Source organism: Lynx rufus, unplaced genomic scaffold, assembly GCF_022079265.1.
Source record: "Lynx rufus isolate CCGP_SWC_20201006 ecotype Redwood Valley unplaced genomic scaffold, mLynRuf1.p SCAF_3, whole genome shotgun sequence".
Taxonomy (NCBI): Eukaryota; Metazoa; Chordata; class Mammalia; order Carnivora; family Felidae; genus Lynx; species Lynx rufus.
In genome coordinates, this window is record NW_025814845.1 from 88,975,341 (window position 1) to 89,000,010 (window position 24,670).

The 24,670-nt window shown below is 43.6% G+C and overlaps 1 protein-coding gene across 3 annotated transcripts in view; it reads right to left on the reverse strand.

The window, feature by feature from the left end:
- The window catches only part of PLA2G12A (phospholipase A2 group XIIA), a 42,718-nt gene that overhangs the window by 701 nt on the left and 17,347 nt on the right, over nucleotides 1-24,670 (reverse strand). The window contains exons 3-8 of one of the 3 annotated variants that reach the window (XM_047091053.1): nucleotides 23,427-23,592; nucleotides 7,573-7,615; nucleotides 6,926-7,072; nucleotides 6,229-6,305; nucleotides 4,063-4,238; nucleotides 565-724 (exon numbers count right to left, since the gene is read on the reverse strand). In XM_047091053.1, coding sequence (XP_046947009.1) covers nucleotides 565-724; nucleotides 4,063-4,238; nucleotides 6,229-6,305; nucleotides 6,926-7,072; nucleotides 7,573-7,615; nucleotides 23,427-23,592 — 769 coding nt within the window. Of the gene's footprint in view, nucleotides 1-564; nucleotides 725-4,062; nucleotides 4,239-6,228; nucleotides 6,306-6,925; nucleotides 7,073-7,572; nucleotides 7,616-13,267; nucleotides 13,629-20,910; nucleotides 21,341-23,426; nucleotides 23,593-24,670 lie in introns of those variants that run through there. The other 2 variants (XM_047091054.1, XM_047091056.1) reach the window with 2 other exon arrangements.

Genomic DNA, 24,670 nt, shown 5'->3' on the forward strand with positions numbered 1-24,670 from the left:
CTTTATAATTCACCATTACAGAAGTGTAAGTTCTCAAAAATTCTTGAAGACTAGGACGTGTCAATGACAGCTTTAAAATTTTTCTTGGTTGACTACTATGAGAAAAGGGATTAATTTATATAGTTTTATAGAAATGAGGTTAGCTCTATATAATTTCCTCCATTTCCTAAAAATTCCCAAGAAAATAGTTGCCAGGCAGTGATTTTTAACACAAGAGATTAGAAAGAAAAACACAGCTTACTGCACAAAGAACAACAGTCATCACAGGAGTTTCAACAACGCTTTCTTTGAATATTATTACAACACTATCAAAATGAATGTTAGCAGCCTATTACCAATTATTGAATGCAACTTGTAGCTTAAACCTAGTTCTCAGGAATGACTTTTCTAGAAGTTACTTTACACTTGATGTATCACCCTGTGCCGAAGATGTGACCGAAGATGTGAACTTCACGATCAAATCACCTTGGTCAGACAAATACCAGTCTCTCTAGTCAAGGTGAGGTGAAACTAATGGAACTCAAGTCAGGAAACCAATTCTGTCTGTACTAAACACACACCCACCTTCTGCAACTGAGTAACACATGAGAAAGTCTGCTCCAGCAGGCAGTGTGGAAACTGAGGCCGCATCCACCTGGGTTATGTTGACATCCAGCATGTTTTTTTGATGATCCACTACATCCAGAGGAATGACTGGCACATCATGCTGGTCTCCCCGACATGCCTACGAGACAAGGAGGAAAACCATTTCCTTTTCTAACCTTTTCTTCCCACGGCTTAATGTTTACAGTGAATGTATAATTGAGCACATCTTAACATCAACAGAAGCTACTTTATAAAACTTCAAAAAACATGCAGTCAAGTTTTAGAGCAAATTCACCTGACAGTTTTTCCCTACTCATGTTTTTGTTTTTGGTTTTTTTAAATGCTTGAGAGAGCATGAGCCGGGGAGGGTCAGAGAGAGAGAGAGAGAGGGAGAGAATCCGAAGCAAGCTCCATACTGTCAGCCAGAGTCGGGGCTGTCTCAGGAACTATGAGATCATGACCTGAGCCAAAATCAAGAGTCAGACACTTTTGACTGAGCCACCCAAGCGCCCTTTTAATTAAGGCCTTTAAAAAACTGGCATCCTCGGGGCCCCTGGGTGGCTTGCTCAGTTGGTTGGTGTCCGACTTCAGCTCAGGGCATGATCTCACTGCTTGTGAGTTCAAGCCCTGCGTCAGGCTCTGTGCCGACAGCTCGGAGCCTGGAGCCTGCTTTGGATTCTGTGTCTGTGTCTCGCTCTCTCTCTCTGCCCCTCCCCCACTCGTGTTCTGTCTCTCTCAAAAATGTTACAAAAAATTTTTTTTTAAATTGTCATGTTCACCAGACTGTGTTGATTGAAAGGTACAGTGTGGAGGAGAAAGCCTCTGGTTTTGAGTTTCTTACGAAGTAACCACACCACAGCACCAGACACACCCCTTCTTTGAAAAGCTACAGTATTTGCCCAGCATTTCTGTTGAATCGGAATACACGCCCAGATAGGGTGGTGCTTGCCTAGCTGCTGCAATACATTGTCAAAGTAGGGCTAAAAGGACGCCACCACCTGACCTGAGAAGACCTCTTTTAATGTGCCCTTTTCCTTTCGCTTACACTGTATAGTGAGGTCTCAAATTCTTAGCCATTAATTTTCACACAAAGGCTAACGTTAATTTCTACTCTTAAATGCCTATTATGGGCTGAATTTTGTCACCCCTACCCATTTGTATGCAGAAGTCCTGTCCCTCAGGATCTCAAATGTGACTGTATTTGGATATATGGCCTTTAAAAAAGGTAAAATTGAGGTCTATAATGATCTTAATCTATAACTAGTGGTCTATAAGAGATCAGGACACAGAGATGCACAGGGGAAAAAAGGCAGCCACCTCCAGGCCACGGAGAACGGGCACCTTGATCTCAGATTTCTAACCTCCAGAACCGTTAAGAAAATTTCTGTTAAGTCACCCGGTCTGTACTTTGTTCTGGCAGACCTAGTGAACTTCATCCAGTGACCTAGTAAGATTTGGTTGTGGTAAGTGCATCCCTCGTTCTGAAATGGGTTTTTGTAAGCTTTTAAAGAAAAAAGCCCAGAGTGATTTCAGAGTTATCTGATAAATAGAAGATCTCCAATATTTCCATTTTTGCAGGGAGATTTTAATCTTAACTTCGTATTACCAAGCTTATTTTCAGACCTTATTTTTCACAGTCTTCCTACACCGAACACCTAGAATTTGATGCCATTACTTGCCCAATCAGTTGCAGTAAGAAAAAGAGCCAGCCTACTGAGGACTTGCAGGTGTTCGGCACTGTTCTAAGTGCTTGTTAGGCCACGCTGTTTTATCCTCACAACCAGCCCGTGAGGCAGTGCTCTTATACCCCCCTTTCACAGATGCAGTCAAATGCTCTACCCCTGAACTATACCCCCTCCCCTTTCACAGATGAAGAATTGGAGGCAGAGAGAAGTAACTTGGCAAAATATTTTCTTCCTTCGTGGCCATCTCCCCACAGCGGCTCGCCACTTTGTGTCTCTGACAGTGCTGGCCACTCCCTTTTTCCCTGAACTCCCCCCACCCCCCCCCCATTCTCTGGACCATCCCGCTCAGTGTCTCTCCTCTGCTCATTCCTCAGTGGCGTCCCTCAGGGCTGTTTTGCACTCATTTCTCAAGCTATGCTTGGCGTGGGTAAACTCATCCACTCCCGTGGCTGCCACTGTCATTCATCTCGTTAACTCTCAAATTTACTTCTCCAGCCTAGCCAGGCTGCATGTAGAGCTGTTAACTCCCAACTGCATGTGACAGATACCTTAACGCAGTTCCCAACAAGAAACCATGATCATCCTTAACTTCTTAGAGATGCCCCTGCTCGCTTCCCTCAAGGTGTTATGGCAGGTTGAATGTGGCCATGCCCTCCATGCCGTTTTTGGAAATACCGAATTGCGGCACTGGGACATCAGGAATTCTCCTTTGTTCGAACTCCTTATTGATGTGGTGAGTGAGGTTATTCGGGCCAGAAATTGTCTTCATCCCTAATACCAGCTTGAAGGAAAAAGGTGGAGGGATGAAGCAAGCTAGAACAGGAACTCTGCCTGCGTTCTGCTCACTGGCCTCCAGGCCTGGTGCTCTTCAGTCAGAGACCCCTTCACTGACGGCTGCACCTGACACTGGGCTAGGCCAGAGGGTAGCACATTACTTTGAGTCCTTTCAAAAATTTTTAACATTTTTTTTTTGATTGGCGGGGGGGAGGGGCAGAGAGAGAGGGAGACACAGAGTCCGAAGCAGGCTCCAGGCTCTGAATTGACAGCACAGAGCCCGACGCGGGGCTCGAACTCACAGACCGTGAGATCATGACCTGAGCTGAAGTCAGACGCTTAACCGACTGAGCCACCATTTTGAGTCCTTTCAAATGTCAACCCAAGTCAAAAAGAAACTGAAAAAAAAAGTTTAAATTAAAAAAAAAATTTACTGTTTATTTTTGAGAGAGAAAGAGCATGAGCGGGGGAAGGGCACAGAGAGGGAGACACAGAATCCAAGGCAGGCTCCAGGCTCCGAGCTGTTAGCACAGAGCCCAGTGTGGGGCTCAAACTCACAAACCACAATATCATGACCTGAGCTGAAGTTGGACACTTACCTGACTGAGCCACCCAGGCACCCCAGAAACTGAAAATATTTATTCCTTGTTAAGAAGGAACTACTACTAATTGCAACTCTGGCTAGGAGGCCAAAGGGGCCTTTCCAGTTACTGGAGAAGGTTACTTTCAAAATTGGCTGGTTCTCTTTATAATTACATGTATATGGGGCACCTGGGTGGCTCAGTTGTGAACGCCCAACTTCAGCTCAGGTCATGATCTCGTTATTCGTGAGTTTGAGTCCCACACTGGGCTGTCTGCTGTCAGCACAGAGCCCACTTCAGATCTTCTGTCCCCCTCTCGCTGCCCCTCCCCTGCTTTCACTCTCCCAAAAATAAATCTTAATAAATAAAAATAAAGCTAGAATCACATGTACAGAACCATGGACTTCATAGTTAGATTGTACCATAATCAGTCTTACCTGAATAATAAATATCTTGGGTTTTCCAACTAGGCTCTGACATTTGTCTCCTTTGAATAAGCCAGTCAAAGTCTGAATTTCAATCTTGGTATCTTGTGCATAAATGTGACTGCCTTCGCCATGACTCAGGAAAACACATAAAAAGCAATCGGCATCTATGTGGCTAGAAGATGATGCTATAAAAGGCCACAAAAGTTCATACAGAAATGAAGATAAGATGTTTACTGTCTACATAGAGAAAGAATTTACTAATACTAAAGTTACATATGATGGAAGAGGAAAATGTGTTATACTAAATGTAAAGAGTACATAATGAGAATGTAAGGTCTTAGTCTTTAATCAAAGGGAAATGTACATCATACCGTACCTGATTTTTAACAACCTATTAAAAGTTCAAAGGGTTTAAACAAATTCCATTAACTTTTCTACAATACAGAATAATGACACGGAAAATATAATGGGATTGCTGTGGCATCAATAAAAGTTTCTCTGAATTAGCAGAGAGCTTCTTCGAGCAGACTGGAAAGACCCAGCAACTACTACTTAGCAAGTGCTGTGTTCTGCTGCCCCTCCAGTGAATGCAGCAGCTTCATCATGTCTAGCACTTACAGCTTCCAAAGAATATTAAGACATGAGACTCATGTCCTCCAAAGCGGATGAGTAAGCGAAGTAGAAAACCTGGTAAGAAGCCAGTTAAAATTAAAGTGACTTACAGATTAAAGAAGTCTTGTATGGAGGTGCCTCAAAAAATTAAAAACGATCCAACAATTCCACCTCTGGGTATTTATGAAAACACTAATTTGGAAAGATACCTGCAGCCCCCTTGTTTATTGGAGCACAACAGCCAAGATATGAAAACAACCTAAGTGTTCATCAATGAATGGATGAAGAAAATTATATACATAGATATCTACCTTTCCATATATAGAGATACACATGCAAGAATATTATTCAGCCATAAAAAAGGAAATCTTGGCCTTTGCAACAACATGGATGGATCTTGAGGTCATTATGCTAAATGAAATAAATTCAAGAAAGACCTATACTATATAATCTCATATGTGGAGTTTAAAAAACAAACTTACTGATAAAGAGAATAGATGGGTGGTTGCTGGTGGGTGGATGGAGGTGAAGTGGGTTAAAAGGTACAAGACTTCCGATTATACAGTAAGTCATGGGGATATAATGTACAGCATATCACCTATAAGAATACTGTATTGCATATCTGAAAGTTGCTAAATAAATTTTTAAAGTCTTTATCACAAAAAAAAAAAAACAAAAAACTTTTCGGGGCACCTGGGTGGCTCAGTCGGTTAAGCATCCGACTTCAGCTCAGGTCCCGATCTCGAGGCCCGTGAGTTCCAGCCCCTCGTCGGACTCTGTGCTGACAGCTCAGAGCCTGGAGCCTGTTTCAGATTCTGTGCCTCCCTCTCTCTCTGGCCCTCCCCCAATCATGCTCTCTCTCGGTCTCAAAAATAAATAAACATTTTAAAAGAATTAAAAAAAAAAAAAAAAAAAAGCTTTTCTGTACCTCTGTATGGTAACCAGACACTGTGGTGACCATTTTACAATGTATACAAATATTGAATCATTATGTTGTATATCTGAAACTAATACAATGTTACATATCATTTATACCTCAATTTTTAAAAAGCTGAGGTTTAAATAATTATGTAAATATTATAATAGTCCATTGGCAAATGACTTGAAAATCCACAGCGTGCAGTAATTATTATAAACATAAGTTGTTAAAATACCTACTGCATAGTGATGCAGAAATTTAGAGACAATATATATAAATCCAGTTTTTGTTTGTTTTGTAAATCCAGTTTGTTGAAGCCAGTAAAAAAACCTGGGTATGGAAGGAGTCAATTAACACCTGACTGCCCAGCATCTGTAGTGTTTGCAGTTTAGACTTGATTCATTCATTTCTGGAATGACAGCCTGTTAGCGGGTGGTATGCTACATATAAATTCAGAGGCAAAATCCTTTGGAAGAGTCTCTGAATCCAGTAGTAACACATAAGCAAAGAGGCACAACCGAAACCTGTAACCCATGCTAAAGTAGTTGGTCAGACATTTTTCCAGCATAGTTAATTATCTGGATTCTAGAGAGGGTAACTAAAGCAATCCATCCCCTCAGAAGACGAACAGGAAAACTACTTACCCTCATGGATTGTGAGCAGGAGCTCCTCTGCTTTCAGATCATTAAAGCATTTCACTTCAAATCCTAGCTCTGAAAACCTGGTGACAAACTGGGTATTAGCTTATGAGCTGCTCAAAGTCGTCATATACCCCTATTTCCCTGAGGAATCCATACGTGTTTTTATGACCTCTAAGTTGACTTTTCTTTGGAGGGGGGAAGAAAAAGTGAAATATGACAATGATAGTTCTCCTTGCTCACCCACAGCAGGAAAAGATTTACTCATACTGAAAGCTGATTCAAGTTAGGATACAGCAATGTAAATATATATGTAACGATTCAAAGCCTGCTTACATCTAATAGAACAAGGTTAGGAAGAAAATTCAGGCAAGTTCTCAAGGGATGCTGTGCCCAAATGAGGCTCATCCTGATACTCTATTTCATCAGTGTGGACACGTTTTGGTGAGTGTCATTTTATTAAATAGGTCATCATCTTGACGTGTGGATAAAACTAGCACCTGTGGGGCACCTGGGGTGGCTCAGTCACTTAAGCCACTCTTGATTTCAGCTCAGGTCATGATCTCATGGTTTGTGAGTTCGAGCCCCACACTGGGAATTGTGCTGACAGCACAGAGCCTGCTTGGGATTCTCTCCCTCTCTGCCCCTACCCTGCTCACTTTCAAATACAAACATTAAAAAAAAAAAACACAACAACTATTACCTGCGCCTAAGATTGTCTCTGTCTGCGCTGGTGCCCCGCCTTTCTGGCAGTGTTAAACGCCAGGAGAACCTCTCATGATTGAAGATTAAAGCGATTCCTCTCCTCTTGTGGTCCATTTTGTACTTTTCTGCCGGATCAAATGTTTCACTGTTAACAAAAAGTTTATAAACAACAATCACTATGTCATATTAAATAATGAGCTCCTGCAAGCCCAAGATCAATGGGTAGGGTAGACAGAGGGCTCCTGTTTCCTCCTCCTTTGCCAGGGTGACATGATACTGGTGTGCACTGGGAAAGCCTGACAAATATTTCTGTACTGATGGGTAAACAGCAGCTACCTGGAGCTCCCCACCCCCAGTCACCCCAGGGATGTCTTTTCTCCAGGAACCAGGGACAACAGCCCGCCCAGGCCCGGCTCTGGCTCCAGGGCCCATGCCACACCCGTTGCTAAGTACTTTGGACATCACTGTAGGTCCTGAACCTCGACCAGGGGCAGCGGCCAACCCGAGGCTCTACAAGTTAGCTCTCCCAGCGCTAACACTCGCCATTCTCTGCTCTGCTGCTTCCCCGGGGCCATTCTTGCTGCTTACAGACTGATCTTGACCAGCAAAGGAAGAGACGTTTGTCAGGCAACAGCACGCTTTTACCTCATATAGAAGGCATCTGTTTCGGTCATGTTTTCCTCCACACCTATTTAAAAAATTGAATTTGGTTAATTTACTCTTTGACTTGTAACACACAGCGGGACTCCCACACTGTGAACCCTTCTCTGGTTTTGCTTAGTTTAAAAGTCAAAAGTATACGAAAAGGAAAGGAAAAGGAAGGGAACTTAATAGATAAATGAACCATAAATTAACAGCTCAATTCTTTCTCACCCAGAACTCTTATTTGCAAAACAGAAAAGAATATTATCAACATAAATGGAGGAAACATTATGCAAATGCATTCATGCAAAATATACCTGCAGTAACACGGTTCTGTGATGTGGAGCACAAATGAGATACGGAATCGTTTAGCGGAAAATGTTTTTGCAGATATTCTCTAAAACCGAAAAGGAATTAAAAACACAGGAAAACCAAAACACAGCGTCTGGTTAATACCGGATCCCCCTCTGAAATGGAAACGGTAGAAGTCTGGGGTGGGGAAAGGGAAGGAGCAAGGGTAAAATCTTAAACTTTGGGTCTCCCAAATGATTTATTTGCACTTACAACCCATCACGTGATGGAGACCCTCTGCTCTCGACCCATGCTCAGACTTCCCCACCCTCTGGACCACCTTTCACTGCGTCCTTCTCTACTCACTGGAACAGTGCTGTGCAGCTGAACTGTCTGTGATGACAGAATGGTTCTGTACCTGTGCTGTCCCATATGCTAGCCACGGACCACATGTGGCTGTCCAGCACTTGAAACGGGGCTAGTACAGCTAAGGAACTCAGCTTTTCATTTCAACTTAAATAACCATGGTGGCTGGTGGCTTCTGTACTATAGGGCACAACGGGTCTAGCATCTTCTACAATACAGGCCCATACACCCATGACTGTGTTTCTGCCTGATAAACTTAGCCCAGAGGGGAAGGAAAGTAATGAATAAACAAATATGAACACTATAGCAAGATGCTCCTCTCCACCGACGTCACTGAAGGAAACACAACAGACCCTCCCACCCACCCCTTCTATCCAGGAGGGTCCTGTTCCCTTCTCTTCCGAACACCAGATTGTTCTACCTTCACACCTCCTCCCTGACAGAAATCGGCCCTGAGATGAGGGTGAGGCTGGCATTCAATTCTGTGCCCTTTACCACTCACTTTCAGCCGATTCCTCCTGGAATTACCCCAGTATCCAGACCTAGTGAGGACCCCACGAAGGCCCTCCTGCTGTCCGACAGACCCTCATCTGCTTTCCTCAGTCTTTGCATCAATTCCTGGCCTGGGTGATAAAATGCACATTCCTGGGTCCTAACCCTGATTTATAGAATCAGGATGCCAGGAGAGGGAGAAATCTGCATTTTTAACAAGGTGATTTGATTTTTATACCAGAGCTTAGGAGTAAAGAGCAGCCTCCCTAATGTATCCCCCCACCCCGCCAGCTCACCTGGTTTCCTTCCTATTCCATGCACTGTTCTATTTGGATACCTCCTTAAAAAATAAAAAATAAAAATTGGAGAGAGAGAGAGCGAAAGAACGTGAGTGGGGGAGGGGCAGAGAGAGGTAGAGTCCCAAACAGGCTCTGCGCCTTCAGCGTGGAGCCCACGAACCATGAGATCATATCTGAGCTGAAGAGAGTCCGATGCTCAACCGACTGAGCCACCCTGAAGACCCTACTAGGATATCTCCCAACTCCAGCCTGCTCTCTAGGGGACACCCCCTATTCCACACCCTGCTCTCCGGGTGACCTATCATCACCCACGCACCACAGGCTCTACCAGGTACCTGGCGTCTCCTACACTGCTTACTGGGGTACCACTCACACGTTTACCTACCCAGGACACATCCTACTTGCTCGGGAGTATGTTCTACTCTTCTTACTCCAACAACTACTCTACCCAGAAGGTTTCCTACTACAGACACCAGTCATACTGCTGTATGGGGGGTAGCTCCACTTCACTCCCCGCTTCCTTCTCTCCATACTTTCCTACTGGAGACACTTCCTATTCCGCACACTGCTCACCGGAGGTTACGTCCTACGCTTCCTACTCCACAAACTGCTTTACGCAGAAACTTCCATACTACCCGCCGCTCTCTAGGGGAGAGCACGCTCTGCATGCTACCCAGGACGTTTTCTCCCATTCTGCTTTACCTGGGATACTTCCTACTCCACACCTTGCCCGACGTGAACCACTTCCTGCCAAAACCGGGCTCTATCTAAGGACAGCTTCCTTGGCACACACCTCTCTGCCCAGATGTTTCCTCCTAGCTGTTGCTGCACCTGCACCTGAGCGAGCCTCGTCCTGCACACGGCGCTTCCGGGGTTGGGGGGAGGGGAGAAGGGGGGGCTTCCTACTTCACACACTGCTCCACCAAATAGTCTTCCTATTCCACAGGCTTCTGCTGGTATGCGTCCTATCGAGATACTCTGTGCTCCATACACGGAGTACTTCCTACACCACAGTGTTCTAGGGGGTGACTTTATACACTGCTCCACCAGGGACACTTCCTACTAAGCCTCCCCTCTACCTGGGGATACTGCCTACGAACACACTGCTCCACTCGGGATACTTTTTACTCCACACATTGTTCTACCTGGAATACTTCCGCCTCCACACACTGCTGTGCCCTCAACACTTCCCACCTCACACCCTGTCAACGGGGATTACTTCCTGCTCCCCACACTGCTCTACTAAGGCTCAGGAATTTTCTCACCTTCCATTTTCAAATGCGCTCCAGGATCTACCTCCTTTTAATGGCCTCACCTCCTTCAAATCAATTACACAATAAAGAAACAACACAACTCAAACTAAACACATTCCATCTCTACGTGAAGGACAATCGCCCCATTCACTCCCTGGGAAGCTGCACAATTTGGGAAGCACAGATCTCTTACCACGGTGCGCAACATAGCAGGCCCAGCAGCTCACCTCTTCCAGCTTTTGCTCATCGGTTAGTGAGCGTCAGGCCGCTGAAAGGGCAGACAGAGGGTGGAAGCTGTGGCAAATGGCCCCGTCACCAAACTAACTCAAGTCATGGAGGGTGAAGGCACTGGAGATGTGTACTCGATCGGGTCCTTAAAGTTCATTGTTTATAGTCTAAGGAAGGAACTGTGCCGTTCCTCCCGGCTAGGTATCTAAGCTGTGCATCTGGGTTGTCTCAAATACTGCCTTCCACTTAGACATGACCCACAGATTTAGGAAAGACAGCCAGTTTTAAGTAACTCAAGATAACTTAAAACAACATTGTTTCAGGGCGCCTGGGTGGTGGCTCAGTCAGTTAAGTGTCCAACTCTTGATTTCGGCTCAGGTCATGATCTCGAGGTTCGTGAGTTCAAACCCTGCGTCAGGCTCTGTATTGACAGTGCGGAGCCTGCATGGGATTCTCTCTCTGCCCGTTCCCACCTCTCTCTCTGCCCCTTCCCCTCCCCCCCATCAATCAATCTTTTTTTTTTTTTTTTTTCAACGTTTATTTATTTTTGGGACAGAGAGAGACAGAGCATGAACGGGGGAGGGGCCGAGAGAGAGGGAGACACAGAATCGGAAACAGGCTCCAGGCTCTGAGCCATCAGCCCAGAGCCCGACGCGGGGCTCGAACTCACGCACCGCGAGATCGTGACCTGGCTGAAGTCGGACGCTTAACCGACTGCGCCACCCAGGCGCCCCTCAATCTTTTAAAACATAACGTTGTTTCAAAGTCAACAGATTTGGCAATCTCTGAGGGATCTTCCAAAAGTGTTTTACTGTGAATACTGACACAGAAGGAAACGGTCTGAGAACTTTACTTCAGACCCTTGCCAGCTCAAACCCTGCTCCAATATAAATGTGCACCCTGCATCCTGCACCCCCAGTTATGGATCAGGTCCAGCTGCCATTCTGTTCTAGCTACTTGTTCACTGAAAGCGATCGGCACACACATTAGAATCTAAGTTCGATACATTACTGGAGTTGATAAATTTTACCCAGGTGCCACAGAAAACACATCGGGACTCAGGCGGTATGTCCTAAGCAGACAAATTTTCAGGAAGGGCACACTTTAACAAGTGTCATTACACTGCAGGAACACAAGTTGCCTGCCTAAAAGGGTAAATGGCTCTGTCAACATGGAGAAATTTTTAATGGAGATGCTCTATATAATAGACTTGCACACTCCCGTGCATCTGCAATCTATCAAAAATGGGTCCGTCATCAAACTGGACTCTTGTCCTCTTCTCATTTCTCCTTGCCTCTGATTTAGGCAATTTTCCTTTCCACCATGATGCGGCCACCACCTCTCTGCCCCTTAAATCAGTTTAATTTTTACCAACCTAATCACTCGTTTTTTTTCCCCTACCAGCCACTATTTGTTGGTGGCCCAGCACGTTAGATGCTTTCTCTGCCTCAGCTCCACAGCACAAGAGGCAGCCAGTGCGTCAGGCTTGTCCCAGGACAGTGCTGTGGAGTGGGATTGAAAGCCGGGTCCCCCTACAGACTCACGTCTCTGCACTCAGGTCGCCATGCTAACCCCCTCCAACCAGAGAAAACATCTACCTTCCTAAACGAAGTGTTCGTTTTTCCAAACTTCTCCAGTATCTACGGTCATCGCCATCATTCCCCGCAGTATCTATGAAAATCTACCCATACCAAGTATCTGTTTAATAGTCCTGTACTGAGTAAACCACGTCAGGCCTAGAACACAGTGAAAAAGGGGGTGAGACGGCAATAAAGGAAGGACGCAGGACGGAGAAGGAAAGCAATGGGATGAGAATGGAGGGGGAAGTGGACGGCATCCCGAAACCCTGCCCCTGCTCCCCACCCCTCAGAATGGGAGTGGCCACCGGACCCTGCACTGTCGGTCCAGGGCAAGGGCCACTCCCTGAACTTCCTACAACTTGCCTCTGGGGCAAGCCTGGTTTTGTGCAGCAACGAATAAAAAGCTCTGAAATAAAGGCACTGTGCATCAACTTCTAGAGTTTCAACCTTTCCTTCCTTCCTTCCTTCCCCCCAACCCCCTTTTATTTTACTATGGCCAGGCTCGAAGTTTCTTCAGCTATCAGTGATATAATTAGTAAGTGACAGGGAAGAAAGTTCTAAAGTACACATTTAGCAGTTGACTGTAGAGAAAGATGTGGTTTCAACCCAAACCCACAAACGGCCCTGGCTGCGGGAGAGGCACTGGGGCTGCACAGGCAGCCAAGGCCCGGTTTTTGTCCCCAGCTCAAGTCAGGGCATAACCAGGGGCTCCTGTGGGGGACTCCGGTGGGGCGCTCCCGCGGGCTGCTTATGCTTCCATTATTATGCACGCAACCACTTCCTTTTACTTTTTACTCAGGAGAACACAAAACCAGATCCAACTTCCAAAAGTCAACTTTCAAAAAACCCAGGCGCGGGAGGTGCCAGCAGCCGCCCAGCCAGCCTCCCAAGGTTTAAATGGCCCGACGCCCGGCAAGAAAGAACCGTCCGGAGGACAAAGGCGGAGCGGGCACGCCCCAGCGCCGGGCGCCGCTACCCCGGGCGGCCCTGAGGCGGCGGCGACCCCGCACGGAGTCCCGGGCCGGTTTTCTGGACCAGAAGGCATTTAACAAGCTGCCCCCACCGGACTTGCGCGCTTCCCTCCAAGACCCGCAACTCTTTCCGGCGGCCCAGCTCCCGCGTCCCCGCCCCCGCCCGCGCGCCCCGCTGGGGAAGCTGCCCCGCGCCCCCTCGGCACCCGCGGGCCTACCTGCAGGGCGAGCCCCGCTGAGCCCCGGCGCCGAAGTCATAGTGTCCCAGCCCGCAGAGCAGGCGCCCGGGAAAGACTCAGCTTCCTGCATCCAGGGGCCCGCAGCCCCCGCCCCTTCCTCCGCCCCAGCCCGCCCGTCCGCTCCCGGGAGGGGGTGGGGGCCGCGTCTGCGCTCGGAGCCTCCCGCCCGCCGAGCTCAGGCTCCTGCCCCCACTCCCGAGCTCGGGGCGACCAGAGCGCGCGGGGAAGGCGCAGGGACGCGGTCTCGTCCGCCTGGCGCCTGGAGACGAGCCAGCTCTGGGGAAATGCGGTTGGCACCCCGAGGACACACGGCGGGCCCGAATAGGGAAGCCGCAGGTGGTTTCCCGGCACCTGCGGAGAACCGAGGTTCGCAGTCCCCGCCCCCAGTGTTTGCTTCTCCCGCCTGCCTCCCAGGGGGTGGGGGTCGCGTTTTCCGGCTTCCCGTTTAGTCCTTCCCCAGTGCGAGTTATGTTATATGACTGTAATGATTTCTTTTAAACGCTGTTTGCTTGGGGGTTTGGGGACAGAGTAAACGAGAGGCAACCCTGGGATTTTTAAATCCGGTTTTCATAGGTAGAGCTAATTCGGGGAAGCGATCATAACTTCGGAGGCGGAACTTTGGGGTCTATGTGTGTAGTCCTCACCGACAAACAGTGCGCTAACTGAGCGCCACCGGGTGCTCAATGTTGCACTGAACTGAGCTCCTCCTTCGGTTGGCTGTTGTGTGAATTTGCTTCAAAGAGCAGCTCTAAAATCGGATTAAAAGGTGGCCTCATCTTTTGTCATTTCTCTGGGTCTTGTCATTTAAAAAGTAACTAACTTCAGACTGCGGGGAAAATGTGTTAAAGTACCATTTTTAATACATTAAAATAACATAAGGGATACTTAAGTATAAGGGATCCGTCTTCAATAAATATTACCCTATTTGGGAGAGAAAAATTAAAATCCAACTTGATAACTTTTCCCACGTGTGCTTGGTCATTAACTAGAATATGAAATCAGAGGATTTTTCTCACCCAATGCCATTTACTGTTCATTTCATTGTGTGTGCAAAATATTTCAGAAATCTGTTTTAGTAACTTACTCTGTAGTTAAGATGTAGGGTATCACTCAAAGCCTTGTACGGTTGTTGTGGCGATTAACTAAAATGACCCATGAAGTTTTGGGGTGATGGTGGGATGGTGTGGAGCCTACGACCAAGAAAGAATTCTTGGAGACATCTTTGGTGCAAAAAGGTGATTTTATTAAAGCACAGGGACAGGACCCATGAGCAGGAATTGCTGCGTGCACTGGGGTTGTGCCAGGTAACTGGTTATATACTAGGGAATTGGAGGAGGTAAAGACAAAAGGGCCCCCTCCAGAGGGACTTAGATATGCTAAAGAGGACTTGCTAAGATATATGAGGGCTTGCTATTACCAAGCTAAGGTTGTCTTTCCCTCTAGCAAAGTATTAACTTTAAGACAGTAGGGAGTTCCTGGAGAAACATTTAACTCTGCCAGCCTCAAGTATCTGTCACTGGGCTGCAGATTATAAGGGAATTTAATTTTACCTGCCATTTCCTTCTTGCCTTTGTTCCCCACATCATTATGGGTGGTTGGGGCTGCAAGAAACTTGAGTCTATAGGTTTCTGGAGATTAGGCTATTGATAAGATTGCCTTTCTCTTAGGGCACTTGGGTGGCTCAGTCAGTTAAGCATCCAATTTCCACTCCGGTCATGATCTGGAGGTATGTGAGTTCGAGCCCTGCATTGGGCTGTGCTGGCAGCTCAGAGCCTGGAGGCTGCTTTGGATTCTGCCTCACGGTCTCTCTCTGCCCCTTCCCCACTCACACTCTCTCAAATATAAAATAAAATCATAAAGGAAATTGCCTTTTTCTTGCAATTTACTAAGATATTTGTAAACTGGAGACCCATGTCCTATATGACTGTGATTTCTATCAGTTAACCATTTTTCTTTCCTTTCCTCTGTTCTTGAGCATCCAAGAGTGTCTGAGGAATATCACACATATCCCATCTGGGGGTGGGGGTGCTAGCTTGTATTTTGCCCTCAACCTGCCTTATGCTCCTTCATCATGACTACTTAAAACAGTGCCTGGCTTGTGAAGAGCTCAAACTATTTTTGTTACCACCATCTTTAGCTCACTGAAAGCAAGATTGGCCTTCTTTTGGTTTCCCCATTAGAGGAAACAGTTGCTTAGCATGTAGGAGGTGCTCAGTAAATATTTATCCATTGAATGAGATCCAGGGTTTCAGCGTTTGCACTCTGGACTTTATCCAGTTTGAATGTGTTATCTGACCACCAGAACTTCCTGTCCTTTTGCCCAATTTTCAGGGTCTCCTCTGCTTGAGTCCTGAAAACACTCCCCCCCCCCATAGATGTGGAAACCCAGTTGGCTGACTTTCCACTTATCTGAAAGGTGAAGATAAAAGGAATGTTTTATTTTTCCCCCTAAGTATCTTATCTCAGAATATTGTATTACTTTTTATAGCGTATGTATGTGGTTATGTTTTAAAGTAAGATTTTGTCTATCCTAAGACACAAAGCATTTTGGGATACTTATTTCAGAATTCTAAATGTGTAATTTTAGCCTTTTAAAGCAATAGCTATCCCAATAAAATGAGTGCCTAGGATTGGAAAACAGGCTGCCTAGACTCTAACCCTGGCTCCACCATTTTCTTAGCTGTAAGACATTGCATAAGTAAATCAATTTAACCTCTCTCAGCTTCAAATTCTCATCTGTAAAATGGGAACCAAGCTTACTCAAGTTTTGGAGACAGTAACTGTCAAACTCCTAGACTAGTACCTGGCTCACAGTAAGCTTTCAGTACATTTTTAGAGATCACACCATGGTCTCTGAAGCAGCACTATCGACATCAGGGAACTTACTAGAAATGCAAACTCCTGGGACCTACAGAATCAGATCTCTTGAATAGGAGAGCCTGGGTGGGGTCCAGCACATGTTTTAATGCCAGAATCCAATGATTCTGCTTCTCGCTCATGTTTGAAAACCACTGACATAGACTAATTAGAATCCTACCAATGCCACCTTCTCAAAGAAGAAAAAGAACTGAAAACAAATCCATATTATTAAAATAATTAAGATGCATTACAGATGAAAGTTAACTGACAGGATGGCTTAAATGTCACTTTCATAGAACTTACTGAAAGGTCTTAGCTAATTGTCACCTATGCTAGAAATGAAGTATATGGAATAAAATTCAGAGATAATTCTCAAATTTTGGTCATTTTTTTTTCAACTTACCCCACTAAACTTGATTTTCCCTATATAAATCACAGATATATTAGATTTCTATAATCGTGATTCCTATACTAAGCTGAAAGCCAACAAGAAATGTTTGTAAAGTTGTCTGCAGGGAACCTTTGAAAAATGTTCTTCGAAACCTATAAACCTGAGGCAGAAAAGCCTAACATCACTATTGCTTGTATATATCACTATTGCTTGTATATATCACTATTGCAAAGAGACACTAGTTATTTTTATTAATCATTTTTGTATACTGGTTACACTGACTCATTCTTGCTTTTATTTATGACTTGAGCAGATGGCTGGTTTTGTAAGGTGAAGCAGTGAGGAAAAACTGCAAACGAAGGGGGCTATTCAATCACTTTAACCAGTCCTGAGTTATATATTACACAAGACCTGAATGAAAACATTATAAGTAATATCTGTGAATTTGAATAATGCAATGAGATACATGTGGGAAGATCTTACCTAACAGGTTTCATTCTACCCCAAATTTACTGAAGCCAGACTCCTAAACAGTTGTTTTGATAGACTCCATGGTCTTCACTTTGTTAGATGTTATCGTTATGTACAGGATAAAATAACATACATTTTGATTTCCCGACAATCTTGTACTTCTATATATACTGACAGAAATACCACTTTTTCATTTTAGGGAGAATTAGTTATAAAGTTAATAAAACAACATTTTAATTAATATTACTAGTATAGTCTATGGGTTCACTGAAGGAATGCCGGTTCCAGATGTGTATAACTTACTTTTGTCCTCATTATTACAATTCTTTCTTCCTTAGAGCTTCTCTGTGCCTCAGTTTTTCCACCTATGAAATGAATACAGCCATATCTGTCCCTGGAAGAGGTGCATCAAAAGATTTTAAAGACATAGGTGGCATTTAAAGGCAATATAGTTTTATTCAAAAATATCAGTCTTAGGTTTCTTGCAGAGAGCTGCAGAAAGCTAGTCTTGGGGTTTTCTTTTTGTTTTCGTTTTTTTATGAATCTATTCTATGGATAGGGAAAATGCCATTCTTAAAATCTAAATACATGCCCTGTGGTACATAATTCAAGGGAAGACATTAGTAAGAACTCATGTTCAGCTTAATATATATGCACACACAGAAATCATTATAGAGACGTACGTGTACATGGGTTAATATACATACATATTTCCTAGCTCTGTTTGCTGGGAGGATCTAGCAGAATGAATCCTCTAGTAGCAATGAGCAAATCCAGTACCCAAATACTGGTTTCTAAGTTGCACTGCAAACCATTCCCCAATAAAAGGGACTGGTGCTCTTTGGAGAAGAGGCAGATTCTAGTGCTAGAAATACACAGGTTGGGCCCAGATCAACTTTCCCACATTCTTACCAGGAAGTATGGAAGTGTTCAAAAATCAAAAGGATGGGGATATATCAAAGAGACAGAGGAGCCAACCTGACATAACTCCTAAGAGCCAAGCTGGAACAACTTGAGCAACAAAGTAAACATTACCCAAAGTCTAAAGGAAATATACAGGAGTCCATACTGATATAAAGAATTGAGGGGGGGAGGCGCCTGGGTGGCTCAGTTGGTTGAGAGTCCGACTTGGGCTCAGGTCATGATCTCACAGTTTGTGGGTTTGAGCCCTGTGTCAGGCTCTGTGCTGACCGCTTGCTCAGAGCCTGGAGGCTGCTTCAGATTCTGTGTCTCCTTCTCTCTCTGCCCCTTCCCTGCTCATGCTCTGTCTCTCTCTCCCTCAAAAATAAATAAATGTAAAAAAATAATAATTGAGGTGGGAGGAGACTTTTCTGTAAGAAAAATTTACCACATAAAGATACTCCCCCTTCCAGAAGGTGGAACAGAATCTTGCCTGCTCATCATAGACTCACCATAGACTGACCTGGGGGCTGACTTCCAAAGAACAGAAGTATGGAAAGAAAAAAATAAGAAGTGTCCAGAGTTAACATACCATCAAGTTGATAACATTCAATTACTGATATGATTTGATGAGAAGAACCCTTCTTCACCTTTGTGGTTTTCTTCCTAAATATCCATAACCCCAGTGCAATTATGAGGGAAATATCAGACAAGCTCAAATTGAGGGGCATTCTGCAAAATACTGACCAGTACTCCTCAAAACCGTCAAGATTATGAAAAACAAGCCTGAGGGAACCATCACAGACCAGAGGTTTATCGGACATGATGACTAAATGCAATGTGGTATCTTAGATTGGATCATGGAAAATAAAAATGACATTAGTGGAAAAACCAATGCAATCCAAATGTAGTCTAGAGTTGATTTCTTAACAAATGTTTCATGGTTATGTAAAATGTTAGGGGTAAGGAGTACAGAGCAAGTCTAGATTATTTTAGCAACTTTTCTGTAAATCTTAAAATTATTCCAAGATCAAAATCTTAACATGTAAAAATAGTTTCTACTGCTCTTTGTGTATAATTTATGACCATGAATTAAATATTTTACAGAATTCTGAGTCTGTCCTCTTGAGAAACCAATGCTGCCAAGAAAACCCATCAATTTATTATAAGTTTAAAAGTTACCTGGTCAAGTATTTCAATAGTAAATATTAATAGAGAGCTTATAAAATTGCTGCTTTTTAAAAAGTCTGGAAAGTATCAATTAAGGGTTCCAAACATTTAAGTTAGACCGCAGTTTGCTCCATTAGTCACAAGGGATACACTTGCCCTGTCTCACAGAGAACACATCTCTTAGCAGAATAGCTCCACCAGCTCGGTTTGGGAAGTTATTAGGTTCCCAGCAATGATATATATCCAAAGTTAGGAATGTGGCCCTTTCTCTAGAACATACTTTTCTTTCTGCCCACTTCTGCCTGTAATGACTTAAAAAGAACCACTTCTCCTGGAGCTGCCTTCTCTGACATTCCAAGCAGTTAGTTCATCTTAATAACTCTGACCATAGGTTACCCAAAAGTTATATATGGCTTGGGATCGTAGGCTAGGGAGAGTCAACAGCCGGTGGTAAGCAAAGAGGCATAGAGGAATACAGCTGGGCTTTCCAAAGGGTAGAAAGCTTTCAACACACACAGACATTTTCAGAGGTAGTTAAGGGTCTGGGATTTGCTTTTAAACATCTGCTAATAATTTTCAATGTAAATAAGAAATCTACAAAAGATAGCTCTTTGTATCTTGCTTTACCATCTGTTTTGACTCCACAGTTAAAGACTTAAAATTTTTTTTTCAAAAACAATGTTTAGTAATAAGACTGCTATTAGGAAAAGGTTACTGTCTTAAAAATATACCTGAATCTACTATGAGGACCAAGTGCTGAGGAATAAACACCAAAGCAGGGCAGCATATAATGCTCTAATGTGTATGTGAAGCACCTTTTCATTTGTCTCATTAAATTCGTGTTTTCTTCAATTTAGCCAAAGGTTATAGCAAAATATGGTATTTCTCATATGAATAGTTCATAAAATGGGAGTGGCTGGGCATCTGAATTTTGTTCATGTCACCTTCTAGGCACATTACATAATACTTAGTTATCCTGGTTTTGCTCCCCAAGAGGCCACCAATTTTACAAGAAAAGGAGACATGGAAACCTTGTCCTTGTAACCAGTCTTGTCATTAATAGAAGTGAGACTTCTCATATGTGGATCTTGAGAAACTTAACAGAAGACCATGGGGGAAGGAAAGGGGGAAAAATAGTTACAGACAGAGAGGGAGGGAGGTAAACCATAAGAGACTCTTAAATACAGAGAACAAACTGAGGGTGGATGGGGGAGGTGGGGGAGAGGGGAAAATAGTGATGGGCATTGAGGAGGGCACTTGGGATGAGCACTGGGTATTGTATTTTAAGTGATGAACCACGGGAATCTACCCCAAAAACCAAGAGCACACTTTACACACTGTATGTTAGCCAATTTGACAATAAATTACATTAAAATAAAATAATAGAAGTGAGACTTATTCATATGCTCAATGGGCTACAAGAAAACAGCTTATCATGTGTTAATTTTTTTTTATTTTTTTTTTTTTAATTTTTTTTTTTTTTTCAACGTTTATTTATTTTTGGGACAGAGAGAGACAGAGCATGAAGGGGGGAGGGGCAGAGAGAGAGGGAGACACAGAATCGGAAGCAGGCTCCAGGCTCTGAGCCATCAGCCCAGAGCCTGACGCGGGGCTCGAACTCACGGAGCACGAGATCGTGACCTGGCTGAAGTCGGACGCTCAACCGACTGCGCCACCCAGGCGCCCCTCATGTGTTAATTAAAATAGAGAAAAATAAAGTCAGATCCTTCCAAGCATAAAATGTATATTTAAAATTTTGTAATAAACATATATTTCTAAGTGAAGATTTCCCCGTATTTTCAAATAAGATAATGCTGAACACACATTGTAATCCATTTTACATGTGACTTCATTGTTTTGGTAAACACAGTTGTGAAAACTGAGTTACAGACTCCTTCTTTTAAAATATTCTCCCCTTAACACACACCTTTTTCTGAGATCGGTCAAGACAACTTGGCACACTAAGGCAGCAATGTCCAGGAAGATCACCTCCCCCACTTTTTGCTTTAGTTTGAATGTCAAAATAAATCTTAAAATAATCCTTTCACAAAAGTAAGGCAGCTTTATGCTGTAACATTATTTCTTTGTCAAAGGTTAGATTCTTCTGTCCCCTTCTGCTGTCACCGCCTGTCAGCATCTTCTTTAAAGATCACTTTTTTCTTCGTAGCGGCACCTACATGCGGCTCGTTGGCTGTCCAGGTATGGTTTGCATCCTAAATGTATAACACTATCAAACAAGAGCTCCACTGCTGTTTCACATGCTGTGAAGTAAGAAAGCACCGTGACCACAAGGCAACCGCAAAGCACTGCTCTCCCCTCACATACATTACACATTACGGCATGATGTCAAGCACACCCTTGGTGGGCACTTAACATATGTTATGTCACCCTCACCCTCACCCTCGCCAGCCAGAGCGCCTACATACAGACTGTCGGGGTCAGCACCTTTAGCATGTATCTGCTTTGTTTGCTCGCAAATGTTCAGTTTTTTACGTACTCAGCAAACAAGTCTCTCTGAATGGTACTGATTAGTTCATCACTGTTAATTTTCCTTTTATCTGAAAAATACCACGATTAAAGATGCCTTGGAACACTCAAGTTTGCATTTCAATAAAAGATTTTTAGGTGTAGAAGAAATAAAGGTTAAAAACAGAGAAACCTCAAAACATTTAATTATGGCCAATGACTTCTAAGAACTGATCACACATCATTTAAGATGCTTAAGGTAAATGGACCCCAGTCTTTCTCTCTCTCTTTCTCATTATCTAAATTTGGCTTGGGAAGGGAAACATAGGAATCAAAAATGTTTTTCCTCTGGCAGAGTTTAAAATTTTTTTTTAGGGAAAAAAAAAAGGTAATATGGGGTGCTTGGGTGGCTCAGTCGGTTAAGCATCCGACTCTTAATTTCGGCTCAGGTCATGATCTCACCGCTCATGAATTTGAGCCCTGTGTTGGAGCCTAACAGGGCACAGCCTGCTTGGGATTCTCTGTCTCTCCCTCTCTCTCTGATCCTCCCATGCGCTCACTCTCTCTCAAAATAAATAAATAAACTTAAAAAAAAAAAAGTAGACTTACTTTTCTTATTCTCAGAGGCCTAGAGCAGCCAGGTTAGATTATCTTAACACACTCCACTTACAGAGACATAGCACAGAGTGGCTTTTAATTGTCCAATCTTCCAATTTCAAATACTCATGTTAAGGAAGAAACTATTCATTGCAAAATCTTGACATTCTCAAAGTTCTCCAAAAGGCTATGTCATTAAGGAACACAACTACTACAGAAGTGTCAAGGCTATAATTATTAAATAGGGCATTGCAGGGAAATTGGCTGCATCATTTGGCCACACTCGTAGGTCCTTAGATCAGAAGACAGGAAATACATCCATGCATGCTTCAGCCATACAACTAGGTTACCTTAGCCGAAAGCATGCAAGGGCATTCAGAGGCTGGAAGTTCAAGCTGTACCTGGAGCAGAGATTTCTTTCTTGACAGTTATTACTAGGAATTCAGAATCAGACCTACAACAGGACACTGTCTGGGGAATACTGTAGCAGCCAGAATGCAAGTTTAGAATTGGAAGTATGCAACTTGGGACAAGTTACTTCTTTCCGAACCTGTTTCCTTCCTTGAAAAATGGGTATAACACTACCTACTTGTTTGGGTTTTGTGGACATTGAGGAAAATCTATCTAAGAGATCTAGCATGGTATCTTATGAAAAATGCTTCTTAAAAGTTAGTTTCCTGTCCTGCCCCTTCTCTTCTGATTTCAACGTATGGTAAATAATTCGGCTGGACAGTGAAGAGATTTTGTAACTTCTAGTATTTGTACAGTGACTTGTGTTTCCACTGATATTTCATTTTATACTTATGATGACTCTGTGAGGTGGGTATTCATGTTATTTTATAAATGAGAATACTGAAGCACCTTTACTCTTTGCTGGTTTTGCTTTGTGTCCCTTCACTGTGAGTACGACTATATGCTGAATCTTGTCAGTCCTCCTAGCAAACCTGGGAGTGGTTTTGGGGACCCTCCTAACAGAGATACATATGAAGGGACAGAGTTAAGGCTCAAATCTTGTAGAACTTCCCACTCCAAATACAACGTGTTATACTCTTAACATCACTGGATCCAGGGTCTCAAACTTTAGGCTCTAGAGAATTACAGATATACTACTGGACACAGACCTTGGATGCATTCTTCTCTGCCTCGTACACCCCACTCCCAAGGTTTCTTAACACTTTTTGCTTCCACGACTATAACTCATTTGAGATGACAAAACCAATGACTCCTCATCCCAAAAAACTGAAGGGGCTGTGTCACGATAGATAAAGTAACACACATCCTTACCCTGAACATGCTGAGCCAGCCCGAGTGTCTTCTGCACGTTCCGGCAGATCTTAGAGAGGCAATACTGGAATTCCTCATCACAGTCATTCTTGCTTTTGCCACAGGTCTCGTAGCACCTGTCATGCTGGTTGCAGCACTTTGTCAGGGAAGGGATGCCAATATTGAGCTGAAAGAGGCATTTGGATGGATTATTGTTGATGAAATTCAAAACTCCTCTGCCGAAGTACTATATTCAAATAGACTTAGAAATCAAGGGCAATGACTGCTGCATAATTTCTAAAATCCATTTCCGTCTACAAATATTTTCCGTGTTATTTCTAAATCTCCCCATTACTCACCCGCACCCACCCATGTTCTCTCCCTCTCAGCCATGCCTCAAACTTCCTATTTTGCAATATTCACAGTTATCTGCTGGTAACAAACGTAACTTCCAGTTGTCCAAAACACCAAACAAAGTTTTAAAAACAGAAAGGTCAGGCCAAGACCTAAGATTGATTTAGGGATATTCCAAAGTATTTTGTACCTCTCCCCCTATAAAATGTTCTTTATCTAGAATATCATTGAAAACTTTTAAGCTCCTACGACTCATATTTTATGTTATCATGGTTCAGTCTTTGAGTGTTAATCCACTCCCTAAAGATACTGTTCCTTCGAATCTGTAACTTATCTTTAACGGATTTAAATAACTACATGCAAAAATCTTGTGTCTAGGAATCAGTCATGTTTTCCCACAAAAGCTATCCCACTTCACCTAGTTTTAATAGAGTATAAATAGGCTTTATTTATACTTTTTCATCCTAAGAAGCATTCCTTCTATACTCCAAACTTTAAAAAAAAAATGTTTTTTTAATCTTTATTTTTGAGAGAGAGAGGGACAGAGTGTGAGTGAGGGAGGGGCAGAGAGAGAGGGAGACACAGAATCCGAAGCAGGCTCCAGGCTCTGAGCTGTCAGCACAGAGCCCGACATGGGGCTCGGGCTCACGAACCGTGAGATCATGACCTGAGCTGAAGTCGAGTGCCCAACTGACTGCACCACCCAGGCGCTCCTTCTATACTCTAAACTTTTAAACTATGTGTGTGACACAAGGAAATATCATTTCAACAGAATTAACATCTACAAGATTAAAAAATAAAACATGAATTTTAGTCCATTTAGTTTTATCAGAACTTATTAAGTGTTTTAGCTATAAAAGAATATAATAAATCTAATTACCATTACAATAAGCAAAATTATTTGTGAACCT